Consider the following 24,226-nt stretch of genomic DNA (forward strand, 5'->3'; position numbering starts at 1 on the left):
TTTAAATTAGACTTTCCAGTCTATTAATTTCAGAGTTAACCCTATAGAGTCCTCTGATAGGATCAGCAAAAAATAACTTTCTTTTTTTTGGCTTCCAAAAAAAAAAAAAAAAAAATGAGCTTTCCACAGACAACAGCATCATAGAAAGGGAAAAGGAAGGAAAGTAGGATTTCCTATTAAATCCAACCTTGACAGAAGATAACAAGAGTTAGATGTGTGACAATGGATACTTTGATTGATGTATATATCTAATATCTAAATAAAACCCTCATACACTTTAGCAAAACCTGCATTTTTATAGTTATACTTTGGCAATACATTTGAATTCTTGTCACATCTTCAATATTAAATAAATGAAATTTCCTTTCAAGTATTTGAAGCAATCGTTCTTACTATAATATTCTGAAAATGGAATTTCTTCATGTCCAAATAAATATTTAAAACTGTTTGAATAGCATTCAAATATGTGAACTTAAGTTAATGTCTTGATGATTTTAGAATTACATTTCTAAAGGCAAGAACATAGCATTTTTCCTGTGTTCCTTATGGCATCCAACCTCATCTAGTTTAGATTAGCAAATCAAGACTGCCATATAATCAAAAGAGCTGATTAGTGGTCCCAAAGAAACTGATCCATAACTAGAACTTTAAAGAGGTGAGGAAGGAAGGGAGTCTTAACTATACTCTTTTGCTTGGTACTAGCAATGTCCTCTAAAAACAATACCAGGTAAAGGCTATTTTACACTTGAACATTTTTGCATGTATTTTGTTTGGCTGAGAGAGATTAAGTTCCAATATTAACAAACATAAAATAAACAAAACATAATTACAAGTAACAAGTTAAATATTTTAAAAGAATACTAATATAAGTCCTTCCCTAATTATTGTTAGTGATGTATGCATTTTGGTGATTTGTTTGTAGAATTAAAGTTCTGCAGAGAGTAGCGAAACAAAGAGGATATTACTTTTCAAATCTTCATTCTGGAGCAGCTTATCTTTTTACTTAATGAGTGCAAAGCTATTTTTGTACTTTTTTGTTTATCCGTTTTAAGTATATATAAATACATTCATGTTTGCAAAATTTTTCATACTAGTAGTTACCTGGGAAATATAATATTTTACAGTCTACTTATAATAATCCATCTTCTCTCTACTTTTAAAAAAATCAAATTAAGTCACACTTCCTTGAAAATTTTCATTTCATTCATTTCAGTGTTAGCCAAAAAATATCTGTGTAATTTAGCTATTGAAAAGGAATAATTATATTAAGTGAATCTTGAAAATTGGACACAACTCCAGCTGTTAAATATGGAGAGATGTGGAAGAGCTATTATGTTTGGTTAAATAATAAGGAAGGAAATACAGAAGGAAGGATATGAGAAAAAATATTTATTATTAAATAGAAATAAAATAGAAATAAATTCAGATATAAATTTTGATAAGTATAAAGTAATTTGCATGTACTTCTGATGTGTAATTGGTCAGTATAATCTCTGTATAGTGAATGCATATGGTGACCTGCCAATATTTTATTTATTTTTAAAGATTTTATTTATTTATATTTTTGAGAGAGAGCGAGGGAGGAAGAGGGACAAGTAGACTCCACGCTGAGCCCCAATACGGGGCTCAGTCTGACCCTGAGATCATGACCTGGACCATGACCTGAGCCAAAATCAAGAGTCAGATGCTTAACTGGCTGCACCACCCAAGTGCCCCAAGAGCTGCCAGCATTTTAAAGGGAGTGATCTTTATGTGTGCACATGGACAGGGAAAAGAGTTGAGTTCCTAGTGAATATTAGTTCCTAAATAAATATTTGAATAAAATAATGACAGAGTAATTAATAAATAAGAAAGTTCACTTTAATTCTTAGAATGCTGAAAGTTTATCATATAAATCATTATGTAGTTAACATATTGATATTAAACCATTATGATATTAAATCATATGATCATTATATAGGGATATATTACAAATAAGTACTCAATTTTTATCTATATTTTGTCTACACCTATGTATATGATTATATGATTTTTCCTATTTAATAACATGATGAATTACATTCATTGAATTGTGAAAGTTAAAATAACCTTTCGTTTCTGGAATAAACACAACTAGTTTCTGATGTCTTTATGTGTTGCTTCATGTAATTAGCTAATTTTAAGTTAATTTTTCAGGCTTTGCTTTAAGATTTTTCTCTCTGGCCTCACATGGCAGACAGACTCTAGGATGGCCCCATGTTCATCCCTCCCCTAATTTCCTCCCTTTGAGATGGGCAAAGTCTGTAATTTACTTCTAACTAAGAGAACGTGGCAAAGGTAATAATAGGATGTCATTCCCATCACTGTATACGTATGTGTATACCTGCACACACGGTGTGTATATATATTATAGGCATACATATCAATAATTACATGACCTTGGAAAGGGAGCTTGACTCCATATCAAAATGCAGCCTAGCCCTCATCTTCATCACAGCCAGTTAAACCCTGACCAGAAGGCCTGGTTAAGCTATTCCCAAACTGAGATAATAAGTGTGTTGCTTTAAGCCTCTAAGGTTGTGGTAATTTGTTACATAGCAATATAAAACAAATACACCTCATAAAACAACTTGGGAAGTGTTTTTGTTTAATTGTCTTTAAAGCTTTTAGTAGTTGGTATAATACCTTCATTAATAGGTTATAGAATCCATTAATGAAGCAATCTGGTCCTGTAGTGTTCTTTGTGGAGATTTTTATTTGAAAATTTGTTTCATAGTAAAATTATTACTTGTATTTCTTATTTCTTGTATTAAAATTGGCCATGGTGTATTGTCCAGGAATTTCCTCATCTACAATTTAAAATTCATAAACATAAACTGTGTTCAAAACCCTTTCATTATATTTATTTGCACCTTCTCACTTATTATAGCAGCCTACCAAAGAGTTACCAGTGTTAAAATTTTTTTTCAACAAATCAACTTTAGCTTTATTTATTTATTTACTTATACTCTTTTAAATATTTCTACCCTATTTTATTAATTTCTGCTACTTCTTTTCTTCTTATATTTTAGGTTTTATTTGCTTCTTGTCACTTAGCTTCATAAGATAAATACATCATCAATTTCTAAACTTTACTTTTTCTAATATATATATAAATATTGTAAATTTTTCTCTAAATGAGGCTTTAATTGCCTCCTATATGTTTCAATATGTAGTATTCAATATCACTGAATTTTTTTAAAAGATTTTATTTATTTGAGAGAGAGAAAGGATGAGCAGTAGGGAGGGGTAGAGAAAGAGAGGGAAGCAGACTCCCCACTGAGCAGAAAGCCTGCCATGGGGCTCAGATCCCAGACCTAGAGGTCATGACCTGAGCCAAAGGCAGACCACTTAAAGGACTGAGCCACCCAGGTACTCTGTCAATATCACTGAATTTAAATTTTTTTTTAATTTTCCAATTCTTCTCTGACAAGCAAATTATTCAGAAGTATCTGTTTTACCTTTCAAAAAGTATTTTCTATTTATCATTTTAAAATTTTATCTGTTTACTAATTTCTAGTTGAATTCTGCTATTGTAAGAAAATTTCAGCCTGATTCAATTCTTTAGAATTTGTTGAGTCTTCCTGTGTGACACACATTTGGTTATTTTGGAGAAATCAAGTATAGGGTTCTCTATAGATCACTAGACCATGCTTGTTTTTCCTATTGTTCAACTTATCATTATCTTTACAAATTTTATCTCCTTGTTCAATCAGATACTAAGACAAGTATTAAGATATTCCACTATGTGGGTGCCTGGGTGGCTCAGTAAGCTAAGGATCTGCCTTTGGTTCAAGTCATGATCCCAGGGTCTTGGGATCAAGTCTTCAGTTGAGAATCCCTGCTCCGTGCGGAGTCTGCTTCTTCCTCTGTTTCTCTCCCCTAGACTCATGCTTGCTCATGCATTCATGCTCTTTCTCTCTCTTGCAAAAATAAACAAATAAAATCTTAAAAATTAAAATGTTACACCATGATCAAAGGCTTTTTTTATCTTTTTATTTCTGTTAATTTTTGTTTTCTATATTTTAAGTGTGTTATTAGATACACAAACTTAAAATTTTTTCAGTCTTCCTCGTATATCAATTTTTATGTTGAAGTATTTCTTTTTATATTTAATAATTTTTTTTCTTAGACTATTTTCTGATATTATATAGCTGCATAGGCATTTTTTCTTAGTATTATACAACATATATTTTCTATCATTTTACTTTTGATCTTTCTTTATTCTTATATTTTCAATATCTTTTATAAACAACCATATATTTTTTAAATGATTCAGGCAATCTTTATCTCAAACTGACCCATTTTTCCCACTTAAATGTAATTCAATTACTTAAATGTCTTTATTTAAAAGTTAGAATAATGATGTAAATTTGTAAAATTGTAAAAAATTGTAAATTTGTAAAATTGTAAAAAATTGTAAAAAATGTAAAATTGTAGTTAAGTTCTTGCTCTTTTAGAGAATGGTGAAGTAAAAGAAACGAAATCCAGTGCTTCTAAGTAAGCACAGCAGGAAGATTTTTCTCTAAGTTTGAAGAGAGAGCTGTCTACAGAGGGATAAAGTCATTGGATTGCCAGTTCTAATCTGTGATAAAAGAAAGGCAGAACAGAGAAAATGGCCAGGATTTTCCATAAAACTTCTCACCATACTCCAATAAAAATATAAATGGTTACTATGAGTAAAATATAAGAATATCTGCAGAATTTGTTATGTAGCCAGAAGAAAACTTAGAAATTTTCAGAAAACCTTGGTGGACTCTTTGGGTCAAATATTCGATTTCTGGTTTACCTTCCCAATTTCCCTAATACTTCTAGTTTTCTAAATATACTTCAACTGCTTCAAATACCTTTTTGAAAAATAATTTAATAGCCTATCATAAAATCTTTAGGACATATTTCTTATTATACTGTGTTCTTGAACCAACATAGACTTTAACTGAAAGTAAGAACTCTGCAGAATCTCAACTTTAATTTATTATGAATATATAATCATATTCCTTTTTAAAGTGCCTGCCACGGCTATAATTAATGTTAAGTGGGAAAAAAAGAATATACATGCAATTTCAAGCATTTACATTTTGCTGGTTCATGTTTCTCTGACTGTATGCATTGGAAAAAGAATATCTAGTTATAGAGGGGTAGCTAGAGCAAGTTGTTTTCCCTCCCGTTAAGTGTTCCTTTACACAAGTTACCCTGGTAGGGCTAGAAGGTAAGCAAGCCTTAATGTTGCCTCCTATCCTCTGGAGGCCAAGGAGGGAAATGGGGAGGCTCTTAGCCAAAGACGTCTGCGATTTCTTACCCAGCCAAACTTTAATGAGTATCACAAATGGAAAGGGGGTAAATTCTTAGAAAACTAGCTCCTTTCCATGTTGCCAAAGGAGACAGAGCATCACCTTCTTGGGATCCTCAGAAAAACAAAAGCAGCAGCCCTGGAGCTGAGCAAGTCCTGTCACCTGAAGATATCTAAAAACTAGCCTTCATTTCATATTCTTAATAACTTTGGGAATTAAATATACTTATGCACTGTAAACAGGTTGCAGCAGCCAGCTTTATTAGTTGCTAAAGGCTATATATAGAATTGAACTACTTTTAGATACCAGGAAAAGAAAGACCCTTGATTTCCTTCCTTCCAGAATAAAAGTTTTAACTTAATGCAAATTAGCTCTTTAAGACCTGGTTCAACATTTACCTTTCAAAACAATCTTCTAAAAAATAAAAATTAAATACCCAAAATACACACTTACTACCATTATTGCCTATAACACTAAATTATGTATCTCTATACCTCTTCTTATACTTATTAATCATGTTTTTAAAAGAAACAATTGGAAGCCAGTTGGAGTGCAAAAATCTATTGCACTGAGTTGATATTTTTTCCTAAAGTGCCTAGAATAGCACTAAATACACAACAGGCATTACAAATATGTTTTCTAAATAAACCTTTATTTTTACTTTATATTTCTCACATTTTAATGAGCAATTATATGTATAAAGCTGTATTCATCCATCTGTCTTTTCAGATAAACATTCTAAATTATAAGCATCTTTGATCAAGAATAAAAATAGTTCCACTTTATTGTGTTAGATAAGAACAATCTAATTAGAAACCAGCCTCTTGTTTAGTCAAGAACTCAAGAGACCAAAAAAATCTGTTCTGTCTTTTGTTAGAAGAAATATATATATATATATAAATATATATGAATATATGTGTTACATATGTTTTACATTTATTAGATATGTTTATATGTTATATGTAAATATATATATACTTATATACAAATAAACACATTTACATATAATAGTAATAGAGAAAAGAAGGCAAGCACAAAGGAACAAATTATAAATGTGGTTGAAATTATTTTACTCTTTTGGGCAAAGTTATGATAGATATTTTGGAGAGCAAAGATAAAGTAAATTAATTCATACTGAACTTTATATAATCAGAAAACAGTATATCAATATATATTTCAATGTTTTATATCATTAACAAAAATAATGTATCTTTGCAATAATGTAAGTTCCTAATTTGTTTTCCTTATGTTTTTTTACTCACACATTAGTTCCCCCTCAAAATTTTTTCAAATAACTTTTTTCTTATAATTAGAAATAAACAGTAAGTACCAAGACTATTTCCAACAAGGAATTGTTTCATTACTCTGAGCTTCTCAAATAATGACCTCTACTGGAAAAATCATTTCGAAAATGTTTCTTACCACATTAATCATTAATAAAACAATATGCCAAAAGATCTCATAAATGTTTCCCACATTCAGTATTGTTTTAAACCCAACTTTCAGATGTTAGCCTATAATTCATCTCCTTCCTCACTTTCACACTTAACACAAACCTTTGAATGTAGGAAACCACTTTCTAATGTCTGTTCTAATTAAGTAATCTGATTGTGTTGAAATATAAATGCTTAAGTAGTTCTATTCAGTAATGTATTAATGAATACGAGATAACGTAACATGGGAATCATGGTGCCATATATGCCACTGTCACATTACTTTCATGATAAAACTCCTTTGTATGGACTAACTTTCAGTATTTTGGCTACACAGTCATGCCATCAACATTTTAACTAACCATTCTGACAAGTTAAAAATATTAATTGATTACAATGAAATCAATTCCTTTCTTTCCTATTCCCCATCCACTCTGGTACATACCCACCTCCCAAAGAGAATGTCCTTTGCGGTTCATCAAATGACTGGGTTAAACTGATTTAAAAATAATTTACAGAGATTATTGCTTTTCCTTCTCTAGTTAACATATGGCATACAACCTAAGCCAGTTCTTTGCAATGATCCACATTATTTAATGAAGACTTTCATTTATACAAAACAATTATAGTGGTGAACACTAACACAGGCTTTGCACATACCAATCATTATCTGAAGTATTCTCTGTGTAGTAACTGACTAAATATGACCACCCTGTGAAAGAGATTCTATTTTTACCCTCATCATACAGTTTAGGAAACTGAGGCACAAAGAAGTAAATAAGTTGATCAAGATTACATATACTTAGCAAAAGGCAGAGCCAAAAATTATATTGAGCCCACTTTCCAAAGCCCATAATCGAAATTACTACATCTTATGCTATTTTCCACGGATTACAAAACAATTCAAACAGAGATTTACATAAAATATAATTTCTATATTACACTGTGTATTTATTTAAGTTTTGTTTATTTTTTGTAAATTACAGTCTGAGTGGCATCTATATGTACACTTAGTATGAATTTTTATGGAAACTTACTACCAGTTAACCTTTCTCATCTTTGTGGGACACACAAAATGTTAATCCTTCTAAGTCACCAAGTCTCTCTAGCACCTTTATCCTATAGTGTTTTCTGTGTTTGCTTGTCTGTACCCTACTTTTCACTCTTATCTTCCCCTCAAATTTTTCATTGAGACTTCTGGAACCTCTATTTTACAGTAAACAATCTTTCCGGGATGCCTGGGTGGCTCAATGGTTTAGGGCCTGCCTTCAGCCCAGGGCCTGATCCTGGAGTTCCGGGATCAAGTCCCACATCGGGCTCCCTGCATGGAGCCTGCTTCTCCCTCTGCCTGTGTGTCTCTGCCTCTCTATCTTTCTGTGTTTCTCATTAATAAATAAAATCTTAAAAAAAATATTTCCTGTCTATTTTATCACTTTTTTGAAGGAAGCCACCATCACTTTATCTTAACTGAATTTATATAGCTTCATGGGTAGCACCAAGATGACTTTGCCCATAATTTCTTAGCTCATTTCAGAAAGTAAAGTTGGCACCTTTCTTGAAAACCATTAGAATTTCCAATCCATTACACCTCCAGTCTCAAGTAAAACCATCTCTACTTGGAGACTCACACCGTCTCACTAGTTCTTCCCTGCTCTACCCTTCCTTGTCATTAATAACTATAAATGACATTCTCTTTCCACAATATAAATGACTTTATTTAATGAGCTGAATTCAATTTAAATGAGTAACTGCATACAAGCAACAAATCTAAACAAACACCAACTTCAATTTTCATCCATCCTTGCTACTAAATATGCTTTGTCATATATTTCTTCCCCATATCCGACTGCTTGAGCTTGAGCATGTTCATAGCTTTCTGATCACTTAGAGTTGTAAGAATAAGGTTTATTTAGGATTTTAAGACTGTTTCAGGTTAATTTATATCCTAATACAGCCCTGTATCAAAACTGTAATTTCTTATTCAACTCAAAGGTTCCCTGATCACTCCAACTTAGGACTGAGGAACTTGTACTGAAAAGAGAAAAATGATTCTTTTTTTTTTTTTCTTCACCTGTCTTCTGTCTTCCTCATAGGTCTTCCTTCTAGATTAGGGCAGGGATATGAAAAGAAATTACAGAAAAAAATAGGCCAAGTCTTATATGACTAGTGACTTATATGTGCCAGGTGCCTAAATATTAGATTTTTAAATTGGTGTTCATTAATGAATTCTTTGGACTATGGGGACACCCCATACTACACAGCTTATTGACAAAAGCATTTTGTTATTTGCACTCTGACTATTTACCTCTCTTCACATCTCAGTTTCTGTGTTTGGTGGAACATTTGAAATTTTTTTTGGTCTTAATACCAGGTCCTATTGTGGTAGAAAGTAGCCATCTTATGAAGGATCCCATTATCCTTCTACCCCATCAACCTGTTCCATGGGAAGCTCATGCAGCTTTCACAAATCAAACTAGATGTATCAGCCACTCCTACTAAGACCCCTTTCCACTGCCCTGACTTAGGTAAGTCTAACCATGCTTCTGCCATCCAAATTTACTAGACAGGAAGCAAATATCTAATTCATTGATTATGCAGTCTCCATATTTCAAGAGATACACATTAATTTCTCTCTCCTTCCTTGCTTTACATCTGTTGCATGGGACCACCTTCTGATTTAGATGCTGAATAAATATCTAAACATGGACATACCATTGGCTCCTTCTTTGAGTCATTGCTTTGGGTTCACCTTCATTTAGAAAGTGATTTAGAAGAGGCACACCCTTCCCTCTTTCAGAGAGTAAAAACCTACATATAGCACTCCCTACAGCTGAAGTTCTGTTGATGCCTTTCTGGCCATGTCTTACACTCAAAGTGATGATTCACTGTGGCAAAACTGATAGTACCTCAATTATCACTTAGTAAGTCTGTGGTGAGTATGTCTAGCACTTCTCCATAGAATGTGGGGATATTTATCACCAATGGTACTATGGTTTGGGGCTTTAAGTAGTGCTTTGAATCAAGAATGCAAATTTCATTTCTTATCTTTTATATTCTCCCTTTTTTGGCCTCCCTTATTTACTGAAGTATTCAATACCTGATTCACAGTTCCACCTTCTGAAGACCTGTTAACATTATCATTCTTGGTGCATTCATTTATTAAATACTTACTGAAGGTCCATTGTGTTCAAAGCATTACAAATGCAGTTGTAAACCAGACAGAAAAATCCTTAAAGGGGCTTATATAGAATGATATTAAGCAAGATAAATAAATGAGATATACAGCATCCAAAATAGATCCTTCTGGTTTTCTATTGCTGTTATTTTTCTCAGTGGCCAATAGCTGAATTTATCCTTGAGTCTTATTTCTTTCCCCCACCATAAGGTTCTGTTAATACTGCTTTTAGAAATCCCTGGGTGGCGCAGAGGTTTGGCGCCTGCCTTTGGCCCAGGGCACGATCCTGGAGACCCGGGATTGAGTCCCACGTCGGGCTCCCGGTGCATGGAGCCTGCTTCTCCCTCTGCCTGTGTCTCTGCCTCTCTCTCTCTCTCTCTCTCTGTGACTATCATAAATAAATAAATTTAAAACAAAAAAATACTGCTTTTGTATGGCTTTTATTCTCTGTTATTTTAATTCTTGCTACCATTACCACAGTCTGAAGTACACCCTTGTAATCTCATTACAGAATTATTATAACATTCTTAATCTCTTTTTCCATGCAGTATTCTTCTAGTTATCACTCGAAGCACACAAATATAATCATATAAATCATGTGCTTAAAATGTGTTTGTTCTCATTCATTCATTCAAGAAATATATATTGAGGAACTCGTATAACAGGTATTTATTTGTAGATCTTTGGCTGTAATAGTGAACAAAAGAGGCAAAGTCTCTAACCATACAGAGTTTTTATTCCAGCAGAAGAACACAAACAATAAACACATAGGATGACACATAGTCATCTTCATGGATGACTTGTTAAAACAGCATTTTAAGAGAAACCCCCCAAAAATGAGGGAGTAAACCATGGAGATATATGAGGAGGGAGCATGGCAAGCAGAAGGAATTAACAGCAAGTCCTTGCCTGGGTAAAATGTAGCAAATTGTTGGTACAACTGAAATGGAAGGAGCTATGGAAAAATTAAAAAGTAGAGGAGTTCCTAAAGGTACCTGGAACCTAAGAGAAGGGTCTTAGAAACTACCCCATTGGCTTTGGGGATTTTATCCTGATGGGAAGCCAACAGTGATTTAAGCCTAGATAAATTTAAGCCTAAATTTATCCTGTTTGGTTCACTGAGCATGTGCATGTGAGAAAGGATAGCGGCTTTGACCAGACTGGTAGTTTTGTAGGATATGTGAGAACTGGTTGGATTCTAGATAAATTACGAAGGTGGAACCTACAAAATGACTTTGGGTCTTGATTTTTTTTGAAATAGTAGCCATGAACTGATATGGGGAAAACTGCAAGAAATCTATAGAGTAACAAAGAAAATCAGAAGCTCGGTTTTTAACTTATGTTTTAAATTCCTTTTTTGAATGTATACAAGGATATGTTGGGATACACAAGTCTGAAGTTCAGGGAAGTGCCAGTCTACAGATGTAAAAACATTCTGTTATTAGAGTCTAAATGGCATTTGAACTGTAAAATAGGTTAGGATTACCAAGGGAGTAAATGTAGTAGGAAACACTGCAAGACCCACAGAAATGATCCATCCAACAGTGGTCTCTCAGTTTCCTGGTTTCACCAGTTCCCAGCTTCATTCCCTTGGTACTTCACCCGTTTCCATGACCACAATCTGGGTCCTATTATCACTTGGAAATGTTTTGGTCCTGAAATGCTTATTAAATTAAGCATCTTAGTCTCTCACCATAATCTTCTACCCACTGTACCTGTTTTTCAAGTTTATTGAGAACTTTGAATCCTCTGTTTTATCAATCCCCTCCTATTTTCACTGCAATTATTATTCGGCTTAGACTCTTAGATTCAGCTAATATTCTCAATTATCTTGTCCCACGGGGCCTTCCATAGCAATGGTCTGTCAGAACAACCCAAAATTAAAATGGTTGTAGGTATTTTCCTTTCCAATGCCTGTGCTACAGGACACCGCTGGAAGTAAAAGAAAATATACCTTTGAGTCACATAACCACTACAAACTCACTGCCTACAACCACAAGTGGACTCCTAACACTTTCCAGTATTCCACCTGTGGTTTACATAGTTCTCCCATAACCCATAATGGCTAGATAAATCTTCTCTATTCCTGAGATACCTTATCCCATGATTTTGCTACTATCAGCTAATTAGCTCCTTTACACTTTGTGAGGAAAACAGAAACCATTAAATGGAAATTTTCAACTTCTTAAGACCTCCACTTACGAATGTTTTTAGAAACATATTTCTAAAAAGAATCTTTTCTTTCTCACTCATTTCACATTTGAGGACACACTGCTCTTTATAACAAACCCTGGAGTCCATCTTTTTTTTAAGATTTTATTTATTTATTCATGAGAAACACAGAGAGAGACAGAGAGAAGCAGAGGGAAAAGCAGGCTCCATGCAGGGAGCCCAACATGGGACTCGATCCCAGGTCTCCAGGATCACTCCTTGGGCTGAAGGTGGCACTAAACCACCAAATCATCAGGGCCACCTGAGTCCATCCTTTTTTCTTCACTTTGTGCTCTAGCAATTAATTTCTCTTTTCTCAGTAAATTCTTCTCCCTTTTTATGTGCTTTCCATATGTTTCAACACACTCAGCCTCATATCCTTTATTAGCTATTACTCCCTCCCACTTCTTTCATAATTGAGCTGTTGGAGATTATTTTCTATAGCCACCGAATCCAATTCTTTTCTATTTCATCTTTCAGGTCACCGGAAATTTGATTCTAACTAAATTAACTCCACTAAAATTACTCTAACCTAAATCACTCACTATCCTCTTGTTGCTAAATAAAAATGGGCACTCTTCTTCTTGAACTCCCAACATAATGAAACTGATAGAAATCCTCTTACCACCTTCTCTTGACCTTAGTAATTTTGATTCCACATCCTCCTGATATTCCTTCCTTGTACTCATCTCTTATTTTGTCTTTTTCGAGGCATACTCTCCCATGATGTTTCCCGTTCCTCTGATTTACTTAAATGTTTTTCTTCCTCTGAACTTTATTATGTACTCTTTTATTTTCTCACTTGGACAACACTTCTTGGAGGGGACATCATCAACTCCAATGGCTTCAATTACTAACAATTCTACATGTCCAAAACAATGCCTATAAATGAGATCTCGCCTTTAAATTCCAAAATCACTCGTATATTCTCAACTTAGCTCAATTTAATGTGCTCAAAACTGACCTCATCATCCCCATTTCAAAAGTGTTCTACCTCACAGAATTCTTGTTTCTGCATATGGAACTTTATTCCACTGAATGGCCAAACCAGAAAGTTCAAAGGTCAGCCTTGACTTCTCAGTAAGTCTCACACTCTTCCCTCTAAACAATCCCTTATTCTTAAGTATTCACTATGTCCTTATTATCTCATCAATCAGTCCATTCTTCTCCATTCTCACTGTCCCTCTATAGGTTCATATCAATCATTCAGTGTGTTATTCAAAATGTTGATGTTCTCTTCTGGTATACTGCCCTTGGTTAGCTTTATAATTCAGTGGGGTAGACACACATACACACACATTGCAATTACCATTTTTATTATCTTTTATTTGGATGACTACAAGAGCCTTTCACTTGTCTCTTTCCTTTAGATTATCTAAATCACTCTAGTAGAGTCGAAAGAAGAAAGAAAGAAGAAAGGAAGAAAGAAAGAAAGAAAGAAAGAAAGAAAGAAAGAAAGAAAGAAGAAAGAAAGAAAGAAAGAAAGAAAGAAAGAAAGAAAGAAAGAAAGAAAGAAAGAAAGAGAAAGAAAGAAAGAAAGAAAAGAAAAGAAAAGAAAAGAAAAGAAAAGAAAAGAAAAGAAAAGAAAAGAAAGAAAGAAAGAAAGAAAGAAAGAGAAAGAAAGAAAGAAAGAAACAAGGAAGGAAGGAAGAAAGAAAGAAAAAGAAAGAAAGGGCTTTTAAAGGAGAGCTGATTAAGACTCTAATGGTTCCTCATTCTTAGTATAGAGAATAAATTCCATGAAATTTCTCATGTCCTTGCCCCAGCCTAACCTAGCCTTCTGTTTTCACCACTAGCTCCCACACTCCAGCTTATTTCATACTCTAGCCACAGTAAGTTATATTTTCTTTTTTTGACCTATGTATACACTGTTTCCTCTGCTTGAAATGCTATGCCCCACTTTCCTCAGTTAGCAAAGTTCCACTTATCCTATAATTACCAAGTTAGACAGCATTTCCTTCTATTCATCTTCTTTGAGTCTCCAGCCCCTTTCACTCCCCAAAACTGAATTATATGGATTCTCTTTCTTATTTTCATCTTATCCTGTGTTTACATTGTAATTATTTTACCAACCTGTCTACTATATTGCAAGATTCTGAAAGGAGAAACTATGTATTTTATATCCCTCTATTTCCAAATCCTAAACAAATGTCTAGCACATAGTGTACACTCAAATACACACTAAATTTTAAATAAACAGAGGAATGAAAGTAAGTAATATAGCAACATAAGTTCTAGGTTGAGAGAAATTATATCAGATCACAATTCAGATTTGCATTTTTTATTACCTTACCTTTTGCAGCAAATAAGTAAAACATTGGGGTTTTTTGAATAATCAATTAAAATTGGTTTTGGAGACTTTTTGGAATTTTAAGACCATTTACAATTTGAAAAGTATATAATCTGGTCTAAACAGCACCCTCGGGAAAATAAATTTGTTTCAAATTCTGTGGAGTATTTACCCAAATTGCTAAGAATCATCAGGAAGACAAAATGAGAACAGAAAGCACAAATATATGGAATGTACAATTCTGGTTCCTCAACGGGAAAAATAATAATAATAGAGCTAGAGAATGTTCAGGACAGTATACATATCAAACCCAAGGATGTGAATTAGATGAGTATTCACTTATTCACCACATTTTAGAAATAAAAAGAACCATTTGGATAAAGGAAAAAGAACATTTATAAGCACTAAGTTCTATAAGAAGCAAATTTATAGATGTTATTACTCCAAAGTAACAAACAGAAAGACAAATAGAGAAGGAGCTGCATAGCTCCAATGGCATTACTGCTATCGGTTCTGGATGAGGCAATGAGGTAAACATCCAAACACTGATAATAGCACTCTGAACTAATAGGACACTTCCACATTGAACCAATGTCTATGTTATAGTGAGAAATATTCAGAAATGTGTTTCATGTGGTCTAGGGTTTGTCCACATTACTCTTTCTTAAATTTTGACCAAGTTGACTCTTACAAAGAATCAGAAATGATAAGTATATAGCTGACTAATACTTAGACATTTCTTAAACCAAATTACAAAGAAAAACCTTCCTCGTTGTATCTTTTAGTCTGTTTGGGCCTATTGTCACTAAACTTAAGTTCTGTGGTCAAGCTGCGATACTAAATTCCAGTTGTAGATTGAGAACCAGCCCGCAGTCTGGGACAAATCCTGGCTCCTGGTGGGTGGATCAACACTTCTGAGTCTCTGGTTCTTGGGCAAAAGACTTGACAGTGATCTATCACAGTACTGGTTCCACGTGGACCTACAAACCCACAGCTCTCCAGTACCAAGTACAGCTAGTATATCTGACTAGGATGTTTATGTCTTGTGCCCCAGATTTCAGTATTCAAAATCCTCTTGACTATCTGAAGCTGTGTTGTTTAGACCTTATCCTGGCCTTCTTAACTGTTGGCTGAAAACTGATCACCCTGAAATCTTATAGTTCATCAGTTTTTTAGACATTTTAATGTTATTATTTAAAATTCAAAACACCATGCATGGATGTTGTACTTTGACAAATGCTTTATCTGCAAATATAGAAATGATCATATGGTTCTTATTTTTTCTTTTATTAATGTGTTAGGTCATGTTGATTGATTTGCAAATGTTAGATCACTTTTATAACCCAGGAATAAATCTCACTTCATTGTGGTGAATGATTTTTTAATGTATTCTTGGATTTGGTTTGCTAATATTTTGTTGAAATTTTTTTGCATTCATGTTCATCAGGGATGTTGGCTTATAGTTCTCTTTTTACTTAAAATGTTTTAAGAGTTTTTATCTGGTTTGGTATCAGTGTAATGCTGGCCTTATAGAAAGAGTTTGGAAGTTTTCCTTCTCTATTTTTTGGAATAGTTTGAGAATAGGTATTAACTCTCTTTAAATGTTTGGTAGAATTTGTCTGTGAAGCCATCTGGCCCTGGACTTTTGCCTTTTGGTAGATCTTTTATTACTGATTCAATTTCTTTGCTAGTTATTGGTCTGTTAAGGTTTTCTATTTCTTCCATTTCACTTTTAGTAGTCTATAGCTTTCTAGGAATTTACCTATTTCTTCTGGGTTTCCCAATTTGTTGACATTTAGTTTTTTATAATATTCTCTTATGACTATTTTTATTTCTATGGTACTGGTTGTTATTTCTACTCTCTTATAAGTGATTTTCTTTATTTGGGTCGTTCTTCTTTTTAATAAATCTGGGTAGAGGTTTATCAATTTTATTAATATTTTCAAAGAACCAGTTCCTAGTTTCATTGATCTCTTCTATTTTTTTCTATATCATTTATTTCTGCTCTAATTGTTATTAATTTCTTCCTTCTTCTAGCTTTGGGTTTCATTTGTTTTTCCTTTTCTAGCTTCCTTTTTTTTTTAAGACTATTTATTTTTATTCATGACAGACTCAGAGAGAGAGAGAGAGAGAGAAAGAGAGAGAGAGAGAGGCAGAGACACAGGCAGAAGGAGAAGTAGGCTCCATGTAGGGCACCTGACGTGGGACTCGATCCTGGGTCTCCAGGATCAGGCCCTGAGCTGAAGGTGGTGCCAAACCTCTGGCCCACCGGGGCTGCCCCCTTTTCTAGCTTCTTTAGGTGTAATGTGAAATTGTTTGAGATATTTCTTGCTTCTTAAGGTAGGCCTGTATTGCAATATATTTCCTGATGCACCCCAATGTTTACAGTAGTATTATCTATAATAGCCAAAGGAGATATGGGATACATACACACATGACACACAGAGATACACACACACTCTGGAATTATTACTCAGCCATAAAGAATAATGAAATCTTGCCATTTCCAACAACATGGATGGAGTTAGAAAGTATTATGCTAAGCAATATAAGTCAGTTGAAGAAAGACAAATACCATATGATTTCACCTATACGTGGACTTAAGAAACAAAACAAATGAGCAAAGAAAAAAAGAGAAGCAAACCAGGAAACACACTCTTAACTATAGAGAACAAACTGATGATTACTAGAGGGGAAGTGGGTAAGGGATGAGTTAAATAGGTGATGGGGGGGATCCTTGGTGGCTCAGCGGTTTAGCACCTGACTTTGGCCTAGGAAATGATCCCAGAGTCCCAGGATCGAGTCCCACATTGGGCTCCCTGCATAGAGCCTGCTTCTCCCTCTGCCTGTGTCTCTACCTCTCTCACTCTCTCTTTCTCTCTGTCTCTCATTAATAAGTAAATAAAATCTTTAAGAAAAAAAATAGGTGATGGGGGTTAAGGAGGGCACTTGTGAGCATCAGGTGTTGTATGAAAGTGTGGAATCACTTTATTGTACACTTGAAACTAATATAAGACTGTATATTAACTGGAATTTGAATAAAAACTTAAGAAAATTTAAAACATTATGGCAAATGGTATATAAAAAAGCACTAATTTAACTCAGTGATATTTTTTCTCTTTAGATTTTAATTAATTATTTTCTTTCACTTTATTTTTATATGTAAATGTATGCTATGTTTTTACACTGGAGATTAACATCCAATTTTTGTGAATATACTAAATGTAGACTATGTCTGATACAATTTTTCAAAGGCAGTTTTAAGGTAATATTAAACATAATATTTTTCTAAATGATGACAGAAGGGTTTTTTCTTAAGATAACTGTGCTTTAGAAAAATCTGTAAATTCTATTTACTGAACCAATTAATTTTCAGTTTCTGAAGATAAAAATCCTTCTTGAAATTCTTTTTCAGAGGAAGAAAGACATCATAAAACCTGAATTGCCCCTGAAAAATCATAAATGAATGATTCTCCCATTCATTATCAGTACATTATTAGTACATCATTGAGACTACTTGAGTTTTCAAAAAAAAAGCTAGCTAACATTTATTGTTAAAAATATTAATGTAAGCTATATTCTTGGAGATCCTCAAATTTATTCTTACCAGGCATGCAAATTTACTTATAATGACATTTGCAAATGCACACGTTTTGTACATATATACTACTTAAAATAATACAAAATTCAGTTGCTTTTCATGCTTCAGAAATAATATGTACCCACAGAAAAAAATCCATTATTTAAATATGCCATTTATATTACTGAGATTTCTGTTAAACTGGTCAAGAAATTATTTCACAGCTATGCATCATTGTGGTGGCATTGTGAGGTGCCATTCCTTCAGCACTTTATATATTCTGTATAATGAGGGGAAAAATATAGGACCCTAAATTTCTTACCAATAAAAATTTCATCATAGGATGGTTTTAATAACGTTATAAATACTTATACAAAAAACATAACTGTAGAAATGGACAATAGTATTTAGATGATCTAGCATATAGATATTTTTTTAAAGAAAGGAAAATTATTCAAATGGATTTAGGTTATAATTAATGTAATCGCACTTTCAGTTTTCTAGGTTGGGGGAAAACAATAGCTTCATTCAAAGTCTTATTCTTTAAAAAAAAAAAAAGTCTTATTCTTGAATGTCTGAAGTAACACTAGATCCTACTACCATTTCACCTCTACTTAGACTGCTTTATATAAGTTTTATACTGGACTAAAAAAATGATTTTATTACATAGCTTTTCAAGTAATACATTTTAGATATCTCTTTAACAACGGGCAGTGCTAAATTTATGTGTACTGTTAACCCCCTAATTAGATTGCCTAAGTTCAGATATCCTGAAATTTGCATGATGTTTCTCACTCTACAAAAATGTAAAAAATAAGCACAGTCTGAATTTCAGAAATGTAGGCAGTAGTATAAAAATATCCAACATCATGGTAGGACATGGCCAAGAGAGAATCTTTATTTCACAATATTATAAACTACATACATACATACACACACACACACACATACACTTCACTTTTACCTATTGGGAATAAAGTTGATGAAGCTTGCCTTCTGTACACCATCTTTCCTTTCTGTGATCTTTTTTCCTTTCAAGAAGTTTCTTTCAACAACTAGATTTTATACCCATTTAATCTTTCATATTTGGAAAATGGTTTCTTGAAAGGATATGATTAAATTATTATTATTATTTTTTTAATTTATGATAGTCACACAGAGAGAGAGGCAAAGACACAAGCAGAGGGAGAAGCAGGCTTCATGCACCGGGAGCCCGAGGTGGGACTCGATCCCGGGTCTCCAGGATCGCGCCCTGGGCCAAAGGCAGGTGCTACACCTCTGCGCCACCCAGGGATCCCAACTTATTTTAATATATAAATAATGAATAAGATTTTTATCACCCCTTGCAGAAGAAAGGTATTTAATTTTTTATTTAAACCAGGGACAAATCCTTTTAAAACCAATTGATCTCTAATTGTGGAATTCTTTTATGAATCTGTGGACATGTGAAGGTGGGATTTTGAAGGAAATGGATTTTCTCCTCTAATAAAAGTTGAATGCTATGCACAAACACCATCCCAGGCAGGCGAGTGAAATTACATCACATAAGCAGTCACCTACAGTACTTAAATAGAGGGCTGGCCATAAATCTTGTCACAATATACTGGCTGGTTGACTTAACATTTCATCTTGCTTTATGCTGTAACATAATAGGTTCAGGGTCTAAATATAAGCAGCTATCTGAAGACAATACATTTTTTCCCCACATAAATTCAGAGAATGAAAATAAAAGGAAAGCAAAAGACTAAATATATGCTGTTTAGCCTATTTTAGAAGCAATTTGATGATTAGACAACATCATGAGACACAGGAAGGAGACAGGAGAGAAAGAGATGCCATTGAAAGTTATCTTTTTAACATCTCACTGCTGTTTTAATGTGATTATGAACTTCACCTAGTTACCCAGCTAAAATTGACAACATTGGGTTCTGTGTGTTCACCATTAAACCTCACAGTGCTAAGTGAAAAGCAAACAGTGATACACATTTATGCATTGACTCTCTGTTGAAATAGATTAAATCTTACTACTTTAGATATACACCATGAACTCATGTTTATACTTCAATGTTATCTTAATCAATATTTTCTGAAAGCAGATAATCACAGAGAGAACTAAGATGTTCCAATACTAGACTATCAATCTCTTTTTATTGCTTAAAAATAACAAACCTTTAAAATTTTAGAATACTTTCTCTTATTTTCCAGAAGCTCCCTGGATAAAGTAGAAAAGAATAGCAATATCAAGAATCAACACTGTTGATAAAATGAGCCAATAAAATCATTTTTCTCAGTAACTAAAAAATATATTGCAACCCAAATCACACATTCATATGTAAAATGCTAAACCCTCAGTTTCCAAAAGTTATGGTGTAGCCCATAGGACATAGAGTATTTACATATTCTAATGAAGATTTTATTCTTATTCATAGAGTCAATACATGGAGACAAATTTTGTACGAGGTATTAAAACTTTTTAAAACACCAAACAACACCTCAAATCAAGTTATACTTTTGTATTAATTACTGCAATATCTATTTATTTCAAAAAGATATCTATATGACAAACTATATAAGTAAGTGTCTCTAATGATCTGGTGTATACATCACTCAATTAGTCAATAGTTAAATTTAATGAAGAATCTAACTTACCGGTGGATCAGCCCCCTTAGAACCAGTCAGCCCTCCTGTTAGGGACTCGATATCCTGAAAAGGGGAGAGGTGTTGATTGTAAAATGCCACTCAACAGCATGGAGAATTTCCCAGTCCCATAGTGTCATATTTTCTTTAGCTACAAAGTTAGGGCACACAGCTACATTTGTTTTGTTTTGTTTTGTTTTCAGACAACCTTGCACACTGTAACACTATATAAATACCTTGTATCTAAAAATCTAGATATTTTCCCTAATCCTGCCAATCTGTAAAAAGAAAAAAATGTAAACAGACTAATGATTCTTGAAATATGCAAAAAAAAAAATTGGCTCTAGATAGGAAAGCCGATGTTTTGTTCTTCAAGAAGTTGAAGTGAGGACACAACAGAAGAAAAAAAATTTTTTTTAAATTGCAACTTAACATATTATTTGCGAAAATATAAATCCCACAGAAAATGTTTACTCTATAAAAATTTTAATTATCTATAGTCCACTCTATTACTATACATGAAAGATAAAACTATAAACAAATGTGGATAGATAAGGTACTCTTTTACAAGGATTGATTTCTAATCTTGAATCAGTACCTACAGAAGATCATGCCTGAGTATGAAATTGTGAAAAGTATCAGAGATGGAGAAATGGGTGGTGAGTGACAAATTAGAGAGCACACGCCCAACTTACAGGTACACGTACAGCTTGACAAAAGCTGTCTGCTCAAAGGCTGCTGGAGGAGTTTGGGGGATACGCTGAAGAGTTATACTAACTGATAAAAAGTTTCTTTCTTGTGACTCTAGTCACTTATTTGTTTGCATCTGTTTGAAAGGATAGGGATGAGGAATCTGGGAAATACAAATGAAGTAAGAAATCAGAGATGAAAGCTATCCCAGTCAAGATTGAAGGAAGAGAAAATTAAATGCCTATGATCAAAGAAACAGTCAATACCTTTCTATCATTAATAACTATGCTACAAATTCATTTGGGACGATTAACTTTCATTGTTTCCCTGGTATCTCAAAAATGGGGAATCTTAACAAAAAACACGGGGCTGAAATTAGCATGTGAAGGCAACATTAGAGGGAGGACAGTAGAGAAGGAAGGATGTGATGAAAGTTTCCATGGGAAGAAGCTGACTTTGAACAAGTACTCAATGGGGATGAATTTCTATATCCATATTTTACCAAGGACCATAAATGATAAGGCAACCACAAGGACTGCTTGCCAAGAAAATTGTTAAGTTGTCTTCACTGGCACATATCATACATAACAATTTCCCCTATTCAGCATCCCTTTGAGGAACTTCTTCCTCTCCCTCCTTCTGTCTCCAGAGGAGGCTTATAAAAATTGCTTCAAATGAGACAGAAGTCTTATGGAAAATTAAGGTAATACGGATTTGAAAAGATATAATGGTAGAGTCCAAGTCCTTGATTCTATCATCTGAACATCTGAAATCGACCTTCTCCCCACCTGCAACTAACTTTAAGATACATTTTTGTTCTCAAAAACAGAAATATTCTAATTAATATGACTGCATTGTTAAGTTTATTTGTAAAAGGCTCTGCTTCTCCATCTTGTTGAGATTCTTTATTTTAGCACTATTCACACCATCAACAATCAAATCACCTAAATTGTGGATCTAACATGTTCTTTAGCATTCCTATTAAATCATCTAAGCAATCTTATGTCCTTATATAATAAAAATAAAGCATGAAACATTTATAACTGACAAACTTTTTTTAATCCAAAGATAAAGTATAATTTTTAAACCTGTTTTAGAATTTCATGGAATGAACTGACAAAATTAGGTAGTAAAGTGGCTTAAAATACTAGATCAACAGAAAATAAATATAGTCATTGCACTGTTTGAAAATACACCCATTATAACCATGACAAAAACCAAATTTCTAATTACATGAAGTGATTTCCAGGTACATTTAAATTGAAAGGAAATGATATTAAATACATTTTGAGTTAATACTTGCTTTTCTAAATAGAAAGACATATAAAATACATTAAAGAGAAACAATTCTGATGTCATTATCAGAGATAACTGAGAAATTGATTCAGATTAAAAGCACATTAGCCATTTTTTAATGCATTGTATTTTTAAAAGTTGTATCATGAAGATTTCTTACTATCATAGATACAAAGATTTCTTGCTAATTTAGATAAATTGAACCAATTCTCAAATTCTTAAAATTTTAAGCCTTTCATGAGTTATCATCTTGAGAAAAATAAAACAAGCAGAATTTAGAAGATGAATGCAAAGGCATTGATATTCATGATTTTTAAATGTTGAATTACAGCAAACTAGCAACTACAGCTCTAAACAGAATACAGATATACATTTTTTAAAGATTTTTATTTATTTATTCATAAGAGACACACAGAGAGAGAGGGAGAGAAGCAGCGACACAGGCAGAGGGAGAAGCAGACTCCATGCAGGAAGCCCAACATGGGACTCAATCCCGGGTCTCCAGGATCAGGCCCTGGGCTGAAGGTGGTGCTAAACCTCTGAGCCACCCAGGCTGTCCCAGATTTACATTCTTATCTTGATTATTAATTTAAATGAAAAATGACTTTTGAGTTTATGTGCTATTTTAAGTTGAAGAAAAGTGTCCTACTTGGACACATGCCCAAATTAAACATGGCTTATCTATCACTTGATGCAAAAATAAACTTTTCAGGTATGACTAATGAGCATAAATGTGCATGAATGCATTTATGTTGTAAAATTTATAGGTGAAATAAATCTTTTGAGGAACACTGAACATTAAAAGTCAGTCGATTTTTTGATAGAGTATGTTGTCTGCAAAATATAACTGAAATCCTTAACAAATCCATCTATCTTGTTATTGAGATATCTTTTCATATAGATAACAAAATATACCAAAACGCAAAAACATTGATTTCCTAGAGAGTTTTTAGCTTACTATTATAATACCGTTTGACTAAGACATTTAAAACAGATTATTTATTTATTTATTTATTTATTTATTTATTTATTTATTTAAATCATTCATGAGAGACACAAAGAGAGAGGCAGAGACATAGGCAGAGGGAGGAGAAGCAGGCTCCTTGCAGGGAGCCCGATACGGACCCGATCCTGGGACCAGATCCCAGGACCCCGGGACCACACCTGGAGCCGAAGACAGACTCTCAACCACTAACCCACCCTGGCATCCCCAGCCTAACTCTTGATGGAAAGTTCCATCAGCCTCTTGAGAACAGAACAAGGCAGGCAGTCTTAGAAAGAGCTTCCATATAGCTGCTTCTCACTTACCTCTCTGGTGCACCAATGAGGCATGGAACTTTCCACCTTACTCTTTCCCACCATAGATCCATCTGCAGGCAGTAAAACTGCGTAGGTGCACTGAGGAGGAATTGGCTTCTTCCCAGTTGCCTCCCCCTTCTTTTGTCTGTCATCTGGTCCATCCAACTTAATGGTGTCTATGGGACTTAGGGACCTGGCCGGGACTAGAGTGAGGCAACTGGTGATACATCTAGGGTATACAATATAAGGAGGCATTCATTCTGAGGGCCATACAAGTGCATGGGTCACTGCATGGGCTGGATCCTG

General features: G+C 33.7%; 1 protein-coding gene across 34 annotated transcripts in view; it reads right to left on the minus strand.

Annotated features, from left to right (window-relative positions):
* The window catches only part of PPFIA2 (PTPRF interacting protein alpha 2), a 495,741-nt gene that overhangs the window by 364,992 nt on the left and 106,523 nt on the right, over nt 1–24,226 (minus strand). For 28 of the 34 annotated variants that reach the window (XM_072724476.1, XM_072724479.1, XM_072724473.1 and 25 more), the window contains one exon: nt 20,648–20,701. The exons of the other annotated variants lie outside the window; for them this stretch is intronic. In XM_072724476.1, coding sequence (XP_072580577.1) covers nt 20,648–20,701 — 54 coding nt within the window. The remainder of the gene's footprint in view (nt 1–20,647; nt 20,702–24,226) is intronic. 34 annotated transcript variants of the gene reach the window in all.

Source organism: Vulpes vulpes, chromosome 10 (assembly GCF_048418805.1).
Source record: "Vulpes vulpes isolate BD-2025 chromosome 10, VulVul3, whole genome shotgun sequence".
Taxonomy (NCBI): domain Eukaryota; kingdom Metazoa; phylum Chordata; class Mammalia; order Carnivora; family Canidae; genus Vulpes; species Vulpes vulpes.